The sequence below is a fragment of the Paroedura picta genome, chromosome 2, assembly GCF_049243985.1.
Source record: "Paroedura picta isolate Pp20150507F chromosome 2, Ppicta_v3.0, whole genome shotgun sequence".
Lineage (NCBI taxonomy): Eukaryota > Metazoa > Chordata > Lepidosauria > Squamata > Gekkonidae > Paroedura > Paroedura picta.
The window spans coordinates 169,206,529-169,224,073 of NC_135370.1; the positions used below are offsets into that span (position 1 = coordinate 169,206,529).

The 17,545-nt window shown below is 49.0% G+C and overlaps 1 protein-coding gene across 1 annotated transcript in view; it reads left to right on the plus strand.

Moving 5' to 3' along the window:
- Positions 1-15,595, plus strand: part of TRMT61A (tRNA methyltransferase 61A) — a 47,742-nt gene extending 32,147 nt beyond the window's left edge. The window contains exon 4 of the mRNA XM_077323773.1: positions 13,284-15,595. Coding sequence (XP_077179888.1) covers positions 13,284-13,612 — 329 coding nt within the window. The 3' untranslated portion in view covers positions 13,613-15,595. The remainder of the gene's footprint in view (positions 1-13,283) is intronic.
- The last annotated feature ends 1,950 nt before the right edge of the window (positions 15,596-17,545 follow it).

Below are 17,545 nucleotides of genomic sequence, written 5' to 3' on the forward strand. Positions count from 1 at the left end.
AACAACCCTCTAGCAATATATAAAGTCATATAGAATTCTTTGCTTCTGAAATTTAGGTCTGGTTCCTTGCACTCAATTCTTGTGGGGAAACTCATAGTAGTTGCTTCATACCAAATCTGAAAATTGGTCCATTAGCTCTTTATTTCATTTACTCTGTCAGAGGGAGGGAAAAGTCTTTCCCACCAGCTGCTCTCTGAGATCCTTGGTTTGGGGTAGCCGGGGATTGAACCTGGGACCTTCTGCGTGTAGAGCAAGTGCTCTGTTGCTGAGCCCCAGCCCCTACCCCACAAAGCTGTGAAGGATTAATAAGATGGTTTCACGAAAGGCCCATTTGGAATGAGAGGGTATGTCCATCTAGACCAGGGGTAGTCAAACTGCAGCCCTCCAGATGTCCACGGACTACAATTCCCATGAGCCCCTGCCAGAATTTGCTGGGCTCATGGGAATTGTAGTCCAGGGACATCTGGAGGACCACAGGTTGACTACCCCCGCTATAGGGTTTTTAAGCCAAGAGATGGGGTGATTTGCTGTTGCCTGTCTCAGACTTCCTTGGTGGTCTCCCATCCAAAATACTAATCAGATCTGACCCTGCTTAGCTTCCAAGGTTGGACAAGGCAGGCCAGGAGGAAATCAAGGTCAGCAATAAAGCCATGCACAAAAAAAGAGGCTAAAGTCTTTATGTCCTTCAGCTCTTGTGATTTCTAAATGGCAAGAATCGTCCACGTCCCAATGCATAATTCTGATGCTTTCAGGTAAGTAACTTCAGAACCTATCATATTTTTAACCTTTGCATCCTCTAAGGAACTCCGAGCATTTGTGGTGTACTGTAGACTATATTGAGAATCAGGAAGTAATGCTCATCATCCGGTGGTGTTTGTGGCAACACGATGAAGCACGATGCTGGTCTGGTCTGTAGAGACCTGGGTTCAGATCTTCCCTTGGCCATGAAGCTTTTGAGATGCCTGCAGTCCAATCTCGCCGTGGTTGGCGGGAGACTGAAGTGCAGGGAGGGGAAACCGTGTTTACTACCCCCAACTCCTTGGAAGAAGGTTGAGAAGAAACGTGACAGAAACGTGTGGCCAATGGCTCAATTCATTGAAGAAGAGTTGGTTTTTATATCCAGCTTTTTGCTACCCAAAGGAGTCTCAAAGCAGCTTTCCATTGCCTTCCCTTCCCCTCCCCACAACAGACACCCTGTGAAGTAGGTGAGGTAGAGAGATCCCTGACAGAACTGCTCTGCAAGAACAGCTCTAACTGAACTGTGACTGGCCCAAGGTCACCCAGCTGACTGCATGGGAAGGAGTGGGGAATCAAACCCGTTTCTCCAGATTAGAGGCCTCCGTTCTTAACCACCACACCACGCTGGCCATGGGTGCCAAGCAGACTGGCCTGCTGTGCCCACCGGATGCTGCCTATTTTGGGAGTGGAATAAGGATAGATGGGCCTAAGGAGCTACGATGCCGGCATTCATGTTTGCAAAAGCAACATTAACATCTCAGGAATCTGCAGCTGAACTGTGCTCCTTTTGGCTCTTGAGAGATTTCACCGTACAGTGAGCCTCAACTGCAAAAAAACCTGAAAGTCTACAAAGTTCTGCATTTTTTGTTCTTTCTCTTGCTCCTTTCCCTCTCCAACCCCCCTCTCCCCCCCCACATTTCACTTTTTTAAAAAATCTACCTCCGCCTGTGCTCTGACCCGAATAAACTCTTGATCCACTGGCTGCAAGAGCAGATCCAGCCAAACTACCCCCCCCCCGCCACCTCCTACAGAGCAGGAAGAGCTGACATCTTTGGTTATGACAAACCCACTTGCCCCCTGCCTTGAATGGCTGGAAGGGTAGGCGAGTTCCTACAGACCCCCGTCTTTGTTCTCCTGCCCTTCGTCGCCGTCATCGCCCTCCTCCTCCTCCTCCTCCACCGTTTCAGATGAATTATACATGCATGCACTAATTTTTTGAGACAGCTTCCCTGATCAAAAAAAGCTCGCTCGGCTTCCCCGGCGTGAGCAAGATTAATCTGGGATAATTACTGTATCAGCTTCTGAGCAGCACACAGCTCTCATTAAACAAATTGCACTGCTGTAGCTTTTTGGTGAAAGCACTTGGAAGGAGCCACCCGGGGTGCACAGAGAGGGGGGCTGTTTCAGACAAACCTTTCTCAAAGTGGGGAGAGACATTGTTCCTGTGCTGGGATTCTCTTGGGAGAAATACTTTGATGGAAATTGGATGTTCCAGGAAGCCGAGAAGAACGCTTGGGGTTTACAGAGCTTGTTTGGCACTATCCTTACAACACCCCTGTAAGGTAGGCAATACAAATAACTTATCAGCTACCGGTCCATCTGGCTGACTGTGGCTTTGAGCCCCTGCGCTGGACAAGAAGAAGAAGAGCTGGTTTTTATACCCTGTTTTTCACTACCTGAAGGAGTCTCAAAGCAACTTGCGATCCTCTCCCCACAGCAGACACCCTCTGAGGTAGGTGGGGCTGAGAGAGCTCTGACGGGACCAGGACTAGCCGAAGGTCACCCAGCTCTGCTCTTTGGTGTAGTGGTTAGGAGTGCAAACTTCTAATCTGGCATGCCAGGTTCGATTCTGCGCTCCCCCACATGCAACCAGCTGGGTGACCTTGGGCTCGCCACGGCACTGATAAAACTGCTCTGACCGGGCAGTAATATCAGAGCTCTCTCAGCCTCACCCACCCCACAGGGTGTCTGTTGTGGGGAGAAGAAAGGGAAGGCGACTGTAAGTATGAAGGGGCCATCCAGGCCATCTAGTCCCACCCCCTGCTCAGTGCAGGATCAGCCTCAAGCACCCAGGAGAAGGATCTGTCCAGCCGCTGCTTGATGACCGCCAGTGAGGGGGAGCTCCCCACCTCCTTAGGCAGCCCCTCCCACTGCTGCACTAGACTCATAGCATCCTAGAGTGGGAAGGGGCCATCCAGGCCATCTAGTCCAGCCCCCTGCTCAGGGCAGGATCAGCCTCAAGCATCCAGGAGAAGGATCTGTCCAGCCGCTGCTTGAAGACGGCCAGTGAGGGGGAGCTCCCCACCTCCTTAGGCAGCCCCTCCCACTGCTGAACTAGACTCATAGCATCCTAGAGTGGGAAGGGGCCATCCAGGCCATCTAGTCCAGCCCCCTGCTCAGGGCAGGATCAGCCTCAAGCATCCAGGAGAAGGATCTGTCCAGCCGCTGCTTGAAGACGGCCAGTGAGGGGGAGCTCCCCACCTCCTTAGGCAGCCCCTCCCACTGCTGCACTAGACTCATAGCATCCTAGAGTGGGAAGGGGCCATACAGGCCATCTAGTCCAGCCCCCTGCTCAGGGCAGGATCAGCCTCAAGCATCCAGGAGAAGGATCTGTCCAGCCGCTGCTTGAAGACGGCCAGTGAGGGGGAGCTCCCCACCTCCTTAGGCAGCCCCTCCCACTGCTGCACTAGACTCATAGCATCCTAGAGTGGGAAGGGGCCATCCAGGCCATCTAGTCCACCCCCTGCTCAGTGCAGGATCAGCCTCAAGCACCCAGGAGAAGGATCTGTCCAGCCGCTGCTTGAAGACCGCCAGTGAGGGGGAGCTCCCCACCTCCTTAGGCAGCCCCTCCCACTGCTGAACTAGACTCCTAGAATCCTAGAGTGGGAAGGGGCCATCCAGGCCATCTAGTCCCACCCCCTGCTCAAAGCAGGATCAGCCTCAAGCATCCAGGAGAAGGATCTGTCCAGCCGCTGCTTGAAGACGGCCAGTGAGGGGGAGCTCCCCACCTCCTTAGGCAGCCCCTTCCACTGCTGAACTAGACTCCTAGAATCCTAGAGTGGGAAGGGGCCATCCAGGCCATCTAGTCCCACCCCCTGCTCAGTGCAGGATCAGCCTCAAGCATCCAGGAGAAGGATCTGTCCAGCTGCTGCTTGAAGACCGCCAGTGAGAGGGAGCTCCCCACCTCCTGAGGCAGCCCCTTCCCCTGCCCTCACAGCAAGTTCCCTGGGCTACTTAGTGAACATGAGTTAGACTTGAAAACAGGCATGGCCGGCCCAAGGTCACCCCTGCCAATGTCCATGAGGGAGCGCGGATTCGAATGTAGCTCTCCCAGATCCATATCTAACTGCTATCTTACATCTTCATAACAAAACCTTTTTCGGTCCCTAGCATTGATTTATGCCCGAACAGGTACAAAACCGCAGGGTTCTTGAGGACTGACTGCCAGAACCAGCCTTGGGCGAGTCCCTCAGCAGTCCCTGGCGGTTTTGTTCCGTGTTCGCGAGGACGTCATTTCGGCCACCTTGGGCCTTTGTTTTCATGTCTCCAGACCCTCATTTTTATCCCTGTTTACTGTCAGCACCACGCTGCTCCTTCCTTTTTACCATCCCCGGCCTAGAAACCTGTCAGACCCAGCCTCTCAAAAGGCAAGCCGCTCTCAGTCTCCCTCGGCCTCCCTCCAAACACAAAGCAATTATTGTGAGGTGACCTTTCCCTGGGACGAGATGCGATTTCCTCCCTGAACACTTGGAATTAAAATGTCTCCGCTCTTTTTGTAACAGCCTCTGGCCTCCTCCTCCCCTCCCCCCGCCCCTTTATTTTTTAAAGCCCTCCCATTCATGGCACAGTTCTGGACTTTCGTGTTAGCTGTGATTTACTAATTCGTTTGCCCTCCAGGTTTTCCTTCTGTGCCATTTTTTTTTTTTTTTTTTGCAAAATGTACTTGGCACGGCAGAAACGCAAACAGTTTGAGGTTGGGGGAGAAATCTCTGGTCCAGATGTCCAGTGATTCTGGTGACTGTCTCTTGCTCCCTGGATGTTTGGATTTTAAGCAGTGGCTTCATGCAGAGTATCAGAGCAGGAATTGCGGGTGACGAGTTTCTGTCCTCTGTTGGGGAAAAATGCTTGTAGAAAAAGGCATCTTTGATTTCAGAGAAAGGCTGCTCAGGACCAAAGCCGCTGTGATTTTTCGGGTTGCGCTAAGGCTCCGGCCTGGAAAACTGTCTTGTAACAGGATTAGCAGACGTGGGATTAATTATTTGGTGATGGTATGTTCCAGGGGTTAAGAGGGGCGGCCTCTAATCTGCAGAATCTGGTTTGATTCCCCACTGGGTGACCTTGCGCTAGTCACAGTCCTGTTAGAGCTGTTCTCACAGAGCTCTCTCAGTGCCACCTACCTCACAGGTTGTTGTTATAGGGAGAGGAAGGGAAAGCCACTTTGAGACTCCTTTGGGTAGTGAAAAGCAGGGTATAATAACCAATTCTTTTTTCTGGCCCCTCTATGTGGTGTATTTGTGGTCAAGTGGGGTTTTCAAGACAAGTGAGCGGTGATTTGCTATCACCTTCCTCTGCAGAGTCTTCCTTGGTGGTCTCCCATCAAAGTAGTGACCCTGCTAAGATTCCGAGTTCTGATGAGATTGGGCTGTAGCAAACCATTCCACAACCATCTTCTGGCACCTGCCCCCCTAGCAAATCACTATTTCTGCCTGTTCCCTGACCCTAATCCTGCCCTTCTTCCAAAATGCTTGGGGCAGCATATGTAGATCTCCCTCCACATTTTCCACTCACAACAACCCTATATGGTAGGTTATGTGAAGATAAAGATAGAGACTGCCCCATCAACAGTTTTCTTGGTTACGTAGGGATCCGAACCCAGGTTGTCCTAATCCACAGTGTGGTTCTTATCTTTGTAGGTTACCTTTTTCAAAATAGCATTGCAAGTTCCTATAAATTAATTTCTGATCGTTGGAGGGCTGTTGGTACCTTGACACATGCATGTATATGTGTGTACAAGGACAGCGAAATACAGTGTGTAGAACTGCCTATTCTTTTGCATGCTATACCTGCTGAGATTCATTTTGAACTGTATTATAGGGCAATTCTGTTTTTTAGAATGCAAATTTAGCCACTCCTATGGAGATAGATCAGGATGGGCAGCTTTGGGCAGCTGTGTTAGTCTATCTGTAGCAGCAGAAAAGAGCAAGAGTCCAGTAGCAACTTAGAGACTAATAAAATTTGCAGTGGTGTAGGAGCTTTCGTGTGTCCCTTCTTCAGATACAACTAGAATGTGAGTCCAACTCTCCTTATATTTTGGAAAATGGTATGATTTCAGATGCTGGATAATAGTAGCAGGTGTGATTGGATTGTGACATTGAGAGGAGCAATAGACGTGGAGAAATCCGCATTGGTAATGAGACAGGAAACCTAGGTCTTGATTCATTCCAGGAGGATGCATTGTCTTGAGCTATTTTATCAGTTGCAATTCAGCAGTCTCTCTCATCTCCCTTTGAAATTCCTTTCATTCGCCTGCTGTCATTCATCTCCCAATTACCACAGACCTAGGCATTATACAATTCTCATGTGAAAAGTTGGATGTGGTTCTCCTATTCTACGTGCAGATTGTTTTTATGGGGGAGATCACCTGTGGAAAATGTGAGGTTCTTTCTTCTGTATGGTAAAAAGTGCCGTCAAGCTGCAGGTAACCTACAGCATTGACCTTATTGCAAAACTGTGGCTCTCCATGGACTACAATTCCCACAAGCCCTTGCCAATTGGCTGTATTGGCAGGAGCTCATGGGACATGTAGTCCATGGACGTCTGGAGAGCCACAGTTTGGCTACCAAGGCAGTTGGCCTCTGCATATCAACCCCAGATTTCCTTGCTGGTCTCTTCCAAGGACTAACCAGGGCTGACCCTGCTTATCTTCCGAAAACTAATAAGAGCGGGCCATCCAAGTCAGGGCTTCTTCCACATCAAGCTGGACACTCCACTTTCCTTGGATACAGAGCCTAACAAAAATCATTTTGTCTTAATGGGATTGGGCATGAAATTAGCCTCTCCGTTGTCCCCGTTGCTTTTCTGCCTTTGGCAGGCAGGTTGCCTCATTGTCAGTCGCACGGCTTACGTAAGAGCCTTTTGTAGCCTCAGCAACACGCTGGAGAGAGAGAGAGAGAGGCAAAACATTTTCTTAAAATCTGGATCAGATCAGCAGAAATGTTTTCGTCCTCTCCAGATAACTCACGCTGCAAAAACTGTGGCCTTGGTACCCATTTCCCACCCCTTCGAACCCATGTTTGTGCCTGGCAAGCATCCTTTGTGGGGGACATTACATCATATCCTTGACCACATGATCCCTGGATTTCTAGCAGTCGGGCAATGTCCTTTTCTTTTTTTAAAAAAAATCCATTGCTCAATTTCGGCTGCGTCTCTCTGAACCCTTCTTCAGTCCCCGGCAGGACAAGTGCCGCCGTAACAGACGGAGAGACGAGACACCCCGTAAGATGCCGGAGACACCCTGAAAGATGCCGGGTGGCTCTCTGAAATGCCATGAGCTGTTTTTTTAGCGGTGTGAAGGAGAGAGTTTAACCTTCGTCGTCTCAACAGTTTTTGGTGTCTGCACCGTTGGAACAGTTTTGTTAGACTAATCAGTTCCCCTTCGGGTGATTTTCCTCTCCCTGTCTCTCCTGTCAAGTTGATGCATTCAGGAGACGTGAAGCCTTCTTGGCTCCAAGGATGAAGTCTTCAGAGCTCTCCATTTAGGGGCTGAAGAATTGTTCTGTGTACACATACCATCCCTTTTAAATAAATACGGCCCGTTCTTTCTCTCTCTCTCTCTGTGCATTCAATGCCGGCAGCTCAGACCTGGAAGCCTGCAGCCAGACTGCAGCCCAGCAAGGTTTGGGGTTTTTTTTTGGTGCATGGTCAAAATTCCGCACTTTACGCTTTTTCAGTTTGAATGGGACTGTCCAAAAGAATCCTGGGGGCGGTAGTTTGGGCAGGGTGCCGAGAATTGGGCAAGGTGCAAGCGATCTGTAGCCCCTTCTTCCAAACTACAGTTCCCAGAATTCCTTGGGAGAACGGAATGATCATGGCAGAAGCTTTCCTTATCATACTTTTCTGGAGATCATAGAATCCTAGAGTTGGAAGGGGCCATCCAGGCCATCTAGTCCAACCCCCTGCTCAACGCAGGATCAGCCCTAAGCAAGATGATGAGGACTGAACCTGGGACCTTCTGCAGGCCAAAAACATGAAGCTGCTTTAGACGAAGTCAGACCGCTCAGGTAAGAAGGGCCTTTCTGGGTCAGACAGTGGTCCAGCATCCTGGTTCACACAGTGAACCATTTAGTCCAGCATCCTGGTTCACACAGTTGCCCCGGAGGGCCAGCAATGGAACACGCAGAACAAGGCCTTCCCTTGATGTTGCCTCCTGGCTCTCGGATTCAGAGGTTTGCTGCCTTTGTATATGGAGGCTCTCTTTATTCACCATGGTTGACTGCAGGTAACGGCATTGATTTATTCATCGATTATTTTTAATGTATTAATTATACTTTCGGCCCGCCACTCCTAGCATTGCCAGCTCACAGTAGCTAACAACAAATTTATTTTATTTTAGTTATGTTTATATACCGCCCTCCCTTGTGGCTCAAGGGGTTTGCATTGAAACTATCACAATGTGGTACGTTATAGAGATCTGATTTGAATACAGAACATTTTGTTTATGGTAAGAACAGTTAACGGTAAGAACTCGTAACACGGTGTCATATAGGATCTCAATATCGCTACTCTAGTTTGGCATTCCACGTTGAATACTTGATCCGGTTTTGCTGCATTGTGGGTTTGGTCCTTCTTCGGAGGGTGACGCTAGAGCAGGGGTGGTCAAACTGCGGCCCTCCAGATGTCCATGGACTGCAATTCCCATGAGCCCCTGGGAATTCCTGGGAATTGCAGTCCATGGACATCTGGAAGGCCGCAGTTTGACTACCCCTGCGCTAGAGGGTAGGAGGGGCCTCGGGCTCTGGTTGGCGGCCGGTTCGTTGGCCTTGACCGAAAGCCTGGTGGAAGAGCTCCATTTTGCAGGCCCTGCGGAATTGTTTCCGATCCGGCGACACAAGTAAAATACCAAAAAGCACACACAATTCCTCAACCCCAGCAAGCTAGCCATAAACCAACCCCCCCCCCCCCTCCACCACCCTACTTTCCCCAATCTGCCAGATCTCTAGGGATGATGATATTACCGGTCGGAGACACCGGAGGAGGGGCTAAATCCTCTGTCCTCAACCTAGTGGAATTGATGCTCTATTTTCCTTAAGTCTGCTTAACCCCCCCCCCCCTCCTATGCTATCACATGTCTACTGGCCGCCACATCTAAAATTTAATTATTCACTGGGTAAAGACGTGTTTCCTTTTACCAGTCCTGAATCCACTGCAGATCAACTTCGTCGGGTACCTCCCCCCCCCCCGTGAACTCCGATTAATCGGCATCCGTGTCTTGTGGATAACTGGAGGTCATTCCTAAATGGGATTTTGTACACAAAGAGGGAGAGCCAGTCATGCACAGTCCCGGCTTCATGCTGGCCAGAAGGGACACACGAATGCCCTGAGTCTGTCTGCATGTGTGGACCCGGGGTGAAAACAGTGTATGGTATGAAAATTAAACAGCGGCGGAAGCTGTGATATCTCTGCAGTCCGCAAGGCAACCCCCCCTCCCGTGTTTCCGTTTGGTCCTTGTTGCCTAAGAAACAATATTTTTAGACTTCTTATAAAAATGTGCTTCCTTCCCTTGGGATTGTGGGCTCTTGTTTGAGTTTGATAATGAAGACAAGCAGCCCCAGACGTGAAGAGAAGCCCACTTTGAGGCATCCACCTGATAAAATTGCTTTATTTATATCCTACTTCTGGGGTAGTCAACCTGTGGTCCTCCAGATGTCCATGGACTACAATTCCCATGAGCCCCTGCCGGCAAATGCTGGCAAATGCTGGCAGGGGCTCATGGGAAGTGTAGTCCATGGACATCTGGAGGACCACAGGTTGACTACCCCTGTCCTACCTGACTCCCTAATGGGGAACCAAAGAAGCTTGCTTTGTTCTTTCCTTTGTTTTGCCCACACAACAGTCCTGTGAGGTAGGATAGGCTGAGGGCATGTGACTGGCCCCAGGTCAACCAGCAACTATCAGGACAGAGTGGGGATTCAGAGTTGGGTTTTCCAGATCTAGTCCAGCGCTTGAGCTATGACACTATGCCGATAGAATTGGTGGCCCTGTGCAAAGTTGGACAGCTTGTGCATTTAAGTTTTTTCCCTACACAGGAATTTTTGGTTTCAGATTTGGCTTTTAAAATGGGGAGAGCTATTGAGAGCCAGCTTGGTGTAGATGAAGAAGAGATTTTTTATACCCCGCTTTTCACTGCCCAAAGGAATCTCAAAGCAGCTTACAATCTCCTTCCCTTCCTCTCCACACAACAGATACCCTGTGAGGTAGGTGAAGCTGAGAGAGCTTTTGGAGAGCAGCACTATCAGGACTGTGACAAGCCCATGGTCACCCAGCTGGCTGCATGTGGAGGAGCGGGGAATCAAACCCACTCTTAACCACTACTGCTTAGCTGTCTCTCTCTGTACTGGTTAAGAGTGGCAGCTTCTAATCTGTTGACTGCTACAGAAGGTGATTGTAAGCAGCTTTGAGACTCCTTCAGGAAGTAAAAAGTAGGGTACAAAAAATAGCTCCTCCTCTTCTTCTTTCAGAACTGTGGGAAATTGCCTGGAAGAAGGGAGATTCCTGGGTGCTGTACAAAGAAAACTCCCATGTTTTCCTTTGGCAGGAAGGTGGACATCAAAAGAATATTGTTAAATTGCTGAATAAAACTTTGTTGACTTTAAAGGTGACTCTGGACTCAATCTTTGTTCTGCTGCTTCAGACCAACACAGTTACCCACCTGAATCTTTGTTAAAATATTAGTCACTGTTTGCTCAAACCTCACATTAAGAGCTAGGTTTGCCCGGAAAAACAGTGAAGAGCATTGTGGGAAAGTGAGGACCTGATTCTCAAGGCACTGACTTTTCCATGAAGGAATTAAGAAGTGGGGTATTAACTGGAAGCCGTCTGTGATAGGTACATAGGTATAGGTACGCACCATCACATCTGTTCCTTCTTCCAGCTGCATCTCTGTTCCATCTACACTGGCTCTCAGTTTGCTTCCAGGCATAATTCAGTGTGCTGAGATTGAGGTTGAAAGCTTTGTATGGCTTAGATCTAGCAGGAGAGGAATGTGAAGGCGACTGTAAGCCGCTTTGAGCCTCCTTCGGGTAGGGAAAGCGGCATATAAGAACCAACTCTTCTTCTTCTCTTCTTCTACCTTAAGGACCACATACCCATCCACTCCAGTCATCTTTGGAGTCCCTGCTCCAGGTGACCCTGCCATCGGTGGGGCAGCCTGCCTGAGGAAGGGCCCTTTTGGTTGTGGCACCAGAACATTGATCCTTCCTCCCCAGTAATCAATCAATCAATCAATCAATCAATCAATCAATATATATATATATATATATATATATATATATATATATATATATATATATATATATATATATATATATATATATATATATATATATATATATATATATATATATATCTGTGTGTGTGTGTGTGTGTGTGTGTGTGTGTTTTCTACCAGTTGGCGAAGAATTCTGTGTTACTGTTTGGCATACACCCTGAAGAACTTCGTGAGGCTGTTTAATAATTTACTACTAATTTACGCTCTTCTTTTATTTGCACTCTGATGAATCCTGTTTCATTGTCTGAGGAAGTGTGCACACAAAAGCTCACACCTAGACAAAAACATGGTTAGTCTTAAAAGTGTCATTGGACTCAAATTTTGTTCTGCTACTTCAGGCCCAATATGGCTACACACTTGAACCCTCAAGAACTGTTGTTGGCCCTCCTTAGTTGTGGTCTTGTAGGTGTATCTTTCCACTGAGTTATTTTATGTATTATTTTAAATACTGATTCGGTATTTAACTGTTTTGATGTTTGCCACATCTGGGGGGGGGGCTGCTTGAGGTGGAAAGGCGGCAGAGAAATGATTTAGAGAAATAATAAAATGCAGCATGTTCAAAGTACATGAATGGAGAATGTGAAGTTTCCTATTGGCATTATGCATGGTTGAGGTCCTGCACAGAATTCTGCACACTTGGAATAATGGAGCAGAGATATCCCCATATGTATTCTTTGCCTTCATGAAAGACAGCTCTGCTTTGCCCTGCTTTCGGAAATTATCCCATTAGTGTGTTTATAGTCTTTTTATTTTGGATATTTTTAGCATGTCTGTGTGTCTTTTTAAATAACGCTTTATGTGATTTATTGTATACTGCTTTGGGACTAGTAGCTGAAAGTTGGTTTTTTAAAAAATCTTGTGAATCATGTGTTGGATCAGTCTCCCTCCTGCCCCCCCCCCCCCTTGCATAAGCCAGGCATTAAAACGAAAATACAGAAATTTACTTTTAAAGTAGCCGCCCCTTTGACTGCAGCAAAGTTGATTCACGGAAATCGAATGGCAGTATAGCCATTTTTTATTTAAAATATATAAGCCTTCTGTCCCCGCACACTTTGTATACCTGTCCCTAAGCTCTCCGTCTATAAAACCATCCATTTTATTGGCATGGTTTATCACAAAGCCAACAGCAATAAAATAGAAGGAGGCAGGGGATTGAAATCGAACTTGGAATCATCATAGAATCATAAAGTTGGAAGGAACCTCTGGGGTCATCTTGTCCAACCTCCTGCAGAATGCAGGAAATTCACAACTACCTGCCCACCCACATTGACCCTAATTCTATGCTCAGGTGATGCCCCCCCCCCAAAAAAAATCCTTGTCCAATCTGACCTGGAAGAAATTTGCCTTCTGATCCCAAATCGGCGATTGGCATTTCTCTGGGCATGCAAGAAAGGTCCACAAGAGCCAAGCATGGACACAGTCCCTTCTGCCCACCCACTCACAATCTGCCTAAGTTCACAGAATCAGTATTTCTATCAGATGACTGACTAGCCCCTGCTTAAAAATTTCCAAAGAAGGAGAACCCACCACCTCCCGAGGAAGCCTGTTCCACTGAGGAACCACTCTAACTGCCAGGAACTTCTTCCGGATGTTTAGCCGAAAATTCTTTTGAATTAATTTCATCCCGCCGGTTCTGGTCCCGAACCTCAGGGACAACAGAAAACAAGTCTACTGCATCTTCTATAATGACAGCCCCTCAAATATTTGAAAGATGGCTATCATTACCACCTCTTAGTCGTCTCCTCTGACGACTGAACAGACCAAGTTCCCTCAACCTTTCCTCATACGTCTTGGTCTCCAAACCCCTCATCACCTTTGCTGCCCTCCTCTGGACATGCTCCGGTTTGTCTACATCCCACTCCAAGTGAACTAAAGAAGTTGGGGTAGGAGAATCGACAACTTGGGAGAATAAAAACCTTTTCAGTGATAGGGAACTGAGCTTGGCTGAGATTGTGCAGGCTGCCCGATTCTCATTCCCCTTTTCTCCCTCTCTTTTTAGGTGGACGCATCTGTTCCTTTTCTCCTTGCATCGAACAAGTTCAAAGGACCTGCGTGGCTCTGGAAGAACATGACTTTACTGAAATTAATACTTTGGAGATCCTGCTCAGAGTGTACAGCGTCAGGACAATTAGCTTGCAAATCCCCGACCTTGGCCAAGCCGCCGGGGATAACCCCGGCGCAGACTGGGACGGAGGCGACCGGCCGGACCCAGATGCCTCCCACGCTAATCTCCAACCGGGGACTGCGCAGTTTAAAAGCGGCGTCCCTCCCCGCGAAATGGTGGCTCACACGGGATACTTAACCTTTGCCACCAAAAGCCTATTTTAGTTACAGGCGTGGAGAAAGGGCCTCCGCAGCCTTCCCTCCCTTCGCCACCCCCTCCCTTCCCCTCCCCTCCCCTCCGGTCCATCCCGCATCCAAGCTCTCCAGACGGCAGGCAATTCCATATATAGTCAGATTGAGTAAAGATTATGCTCTGTTTAAATAGCGCACACGGGAGCCCTAACCATATCGGCCTTGGCAGGAGATTTTGGAGCAGCCTTGGCTGGCTGCCAGCGAGGCAGATGGATTACCAGCTAATAGGAGTTGGGATGCAGCTGAAGATGAACAGGCCACTGGGCAAGGTGGCCTTTTTTTTTTTTAATGTGATGCCTGTGGGTTTCCTTAGCTTTCTGGAACCCTGTTTGGGTTCTTTCCCTCTGAGTGGTGTGTGTGTGTGTCTGCATTTTTAATAGGCGTTTATTTCACATGTGCCTTTGGAAAGAAGATCTGAGGAGTGACCGTGGTTGTATCAGACAAGATTCGAATCCAGCAGTACCTTAATTCCCGCACAAGTTCCCAGGTAGAAGCTTTTGAGAACCCGAGCTCCCTTTGTCACACTCGAAAGAGGATTGGAGATCTCTGAGTCCAGGGGTGGCCAAACTATGGCTCTCCAGATGTCCATGGACTACAATTCCCATGATCCCCTGCCAGAATGGTGACAGCAGGGGCTGATGGGGATTGTAGTCCCCGGACACCTGGAGAGCCATCCCTAGTCAGAAGATGGGAGGGGTGTTGTGAAAGATGCAAAAGCCCAATGCCTATTATAGATCAGCATAGAGTAGACGAAGGTTTGACTCATAAAAGCCTGCATACACAGGGAATCTTGTTCTCTCTCGCTCTCTCTAGTCTTTAAGGTGTTACTGGATTCGAATCTTGCTCGTCTACTGCAGACCAATGCGACTGCCCATCCTAAAACTATCCTCCTAACGGCTGGATTCAGACTGGATTCTTGTGAAGGCACAGCTCTGACGCCAAGGTGGCTCGCTTGGCTGAGCAATGACTCAGCAGGAAGGCCCTTGAGTGTCCAGGCCAGACCTGTTTTTATTTCACTTCCTCGCACCAGATTCCCGGACCGGTTTGGTTTTTCCGGTTCCCCATAAAGCGAGACGCAGCCAGCCCAAATGGGCCGCGTTCATGCCCTCCCTCGCGTGCCTCTGCTCCCCCGTGGGAAAGAGCGGAAGCCGAACCAACCGTGGCTGATCAATAAAGTATTTTTCTCAAAGAGGTGCGTCCCTCGAGAGTGCAGTGTGCTGCATAGTGGACAACTTCAGGTGCCATTAAAATCATGGGGGATTTCTCAGTGCCCTCCCCCAAATGGGATTTAGGGTTCATTCTATTACATTCCGGTGTCTGCAGAATTTCTTGTAGATGCAGAGCTCCCTGCTTGTTTAATTGGAGAGGCCTGATTGTTGCGCGCCACCCCTTGTTGTGCTTGCATTTTGGTTCCCTTCATTGGAATAGATGGAGGAGTGCTTATAATGTGCCTGGATTGGGTCCCTGCGTCTGTGAGCGTTCACTGCATTGAGTAATCTGTCTGCAGTTCTCAGAGGAAGCCCATTCCTGTCCATTTATCCTCAGAGTCAAGTCGTTCTGAGCGCTGTGTCCTTAGGTGGCGACTCTCCAGCTACACAGTCCTGAGTAATCTCACTGATTTCCTGGCACTTGTTCCAAAGTAAATTGATGTGAAGATTGGAATTCATCACCCCGTGTCTTCACAGATTTTGAACAGCCAAACCAAAATCGGCAGAGTTAATGTTTTGAGCAGGGCATCTGAGGACCACAGCAGCTGGGATTTTCTCTGTTTTTAGGGGGACCCAACAAACCAACTCAAAATAGTTGATGGACAGTTTGACTTGAAGCTTTAAGTGTAAGACTGTGACCGAATGGACCTTTAATAATAACTTTCCTGTATCTATTGAGAAAGCAAAACAAAAACTCCTCCCCCAAGCATCTAAACATCCCAACAAATAAACCGTGTTTTGCATTAAACCGTAGTTGGGTATTTTGCATTAAACCGTAGTTGAGCCTCTTGTGGCACAGAGTGGTAAGGCAGCAGACATGCAGTCTGAAAGCTCTGCCCATGAGGCTGGGGGTTCGATCCCAGAAACCGGCTCAAGGTCGGTAAAATGAGTGCCCAGCTTGCTGGGGGGTAAGCGGTAATGACTGGGGAAGGCACTGGCAAACCACCCCGTATTGTGTCTGCCATGAAAACGCTAGAGGTTGTCACCCCAAGGGTCAGACACGACCCGGTGTTTGCACAGGGGATACCTTTACCTTTACCTTTTACTGGGTGTGACAAATTCCAATTAGCTGACAGCTGTAAGAAACAAATCCCAGGTTGTGTGTTTCTTTGTCGTCTCTTCCCTTCCAACACAGTCTTCATTTAAGGTCAGGTTGAGGGGGCTGCCGGCAGGGACTCATGGTAATTGTAGTCCACGGACATCCGGAGAGCCACAGTTTGGCCACCCCTGGACTCGTGCCCCCTTCTCTCTCCCTGGCAGTTCCAACTGCAATAAACAAGCAGGCGATTGCTTTTCAACTCTCTGCACAATAAACTTCTGTTAAAGGAAGAAAAGAAGCCAAGCAGGTTCCCCCCCCCTTTTTTTTTTCTGGCTAACTGTGCAAAGTCCTTTCCAATAAAACAGGTTTCCTTGTTCTTTCTTACAAGTGAGACTGAACTTGTGCCTAGAGATATCAAATGCTGTAAATATTTCTAAGGAATCAATTCTCTCCGGTATTTCTCCACGGGGCACTTGGCTCTCTTATCTGCCCTGCGCTTGGATAAAACGCAGCCCACGAGATCCTACTTTTACCCACTCCGGGACACAGGTAGTTTCGTACATCGTGGAACTGCACACCCGATCTCACCCTTCGCTTGACCACGCTTTCAGCGGGTTGCCGTCTGAGCGTTTAATCTATCAAAGTTTGGCCAAAAGAACAGGAGATGGCAAAGGCCGGCCGGCTAAGCAGATTAATAAACGGGAACAAATTGGTTGAGCGGACTCTGTTGCATAAGACATTGGCCAGGCTGCGGTGTTGTTCCTCCTGGGAAGGATGCAAAAGGCCTCCTTTAACCACCGCTGGGAAGCGCCCTGTAAGGGAAAGTCGGACAGCGGCCGCTGCATTACGAATCAAGTGCATGCCGGGGAGGGAGGAGAGAGCCTGTCCATATGCAAATAAGAGATCTGCTGAATTAGAGGTTGGCAGGAGAAGCTGGCTCCGACCTGCGAAGGGTGAGGAAATGCTGAGAGAATGCCACCTGGCTGTCCTTAAGGCACCTTGCGCTGCATCTGACACGCTGGGAGAAGTGCTAGAAGAGTTTGGCGCACAGTGCAAACTGGGACGTGGAACCAGATGCTTTAGATCAGTGGTCCCCAACATTTTTGAGGCAGGGCAACTGCCTGCCCGCGCATGCCGTGCATGCGCATTGTGCATACGCGCTGGGCCGCAAATGCGCACACGCGCCATGCGCGGCCGAAATCGCACATGCTCAATTTCGGCCACGCATGGCGCATGTGCAGCCCGGCCCTGATTCCCTCTCCCCCCCTCCCACATTAACAAGCTTCCCGGGCCGCAAGCTTGCAGCCTGGGAAGTTTTTTACTGCGGGGGGTGGCGGGGAGAGGAAGCCGCGGCCCGGCGCCATAGCCTTCGTGGCCCGCGGGTTGGGGACCACTGCTTTAGATCACATCTGCAGCCCGGAAAGGGAGGGGCCGCGGCTGCTCGTAGTTGAATGGACACGTGCTGGTGCATGCAGCAGCCCAGGAGATGGCTCAGGTCTCTGCTTTTGTCTAGTCCCAGGCCTGTGAACATTGGCAGCCCTCCGTTCCTTGATCTAAAGTGTGTTGGTTGACAGACGTGCAACTAGAGCTGAGGGGAGGGTGCGGATTGGTGGAATGGCGGCTGCTTTGACAAAGAAAGAGATCCCAAAAGCTCAGGAT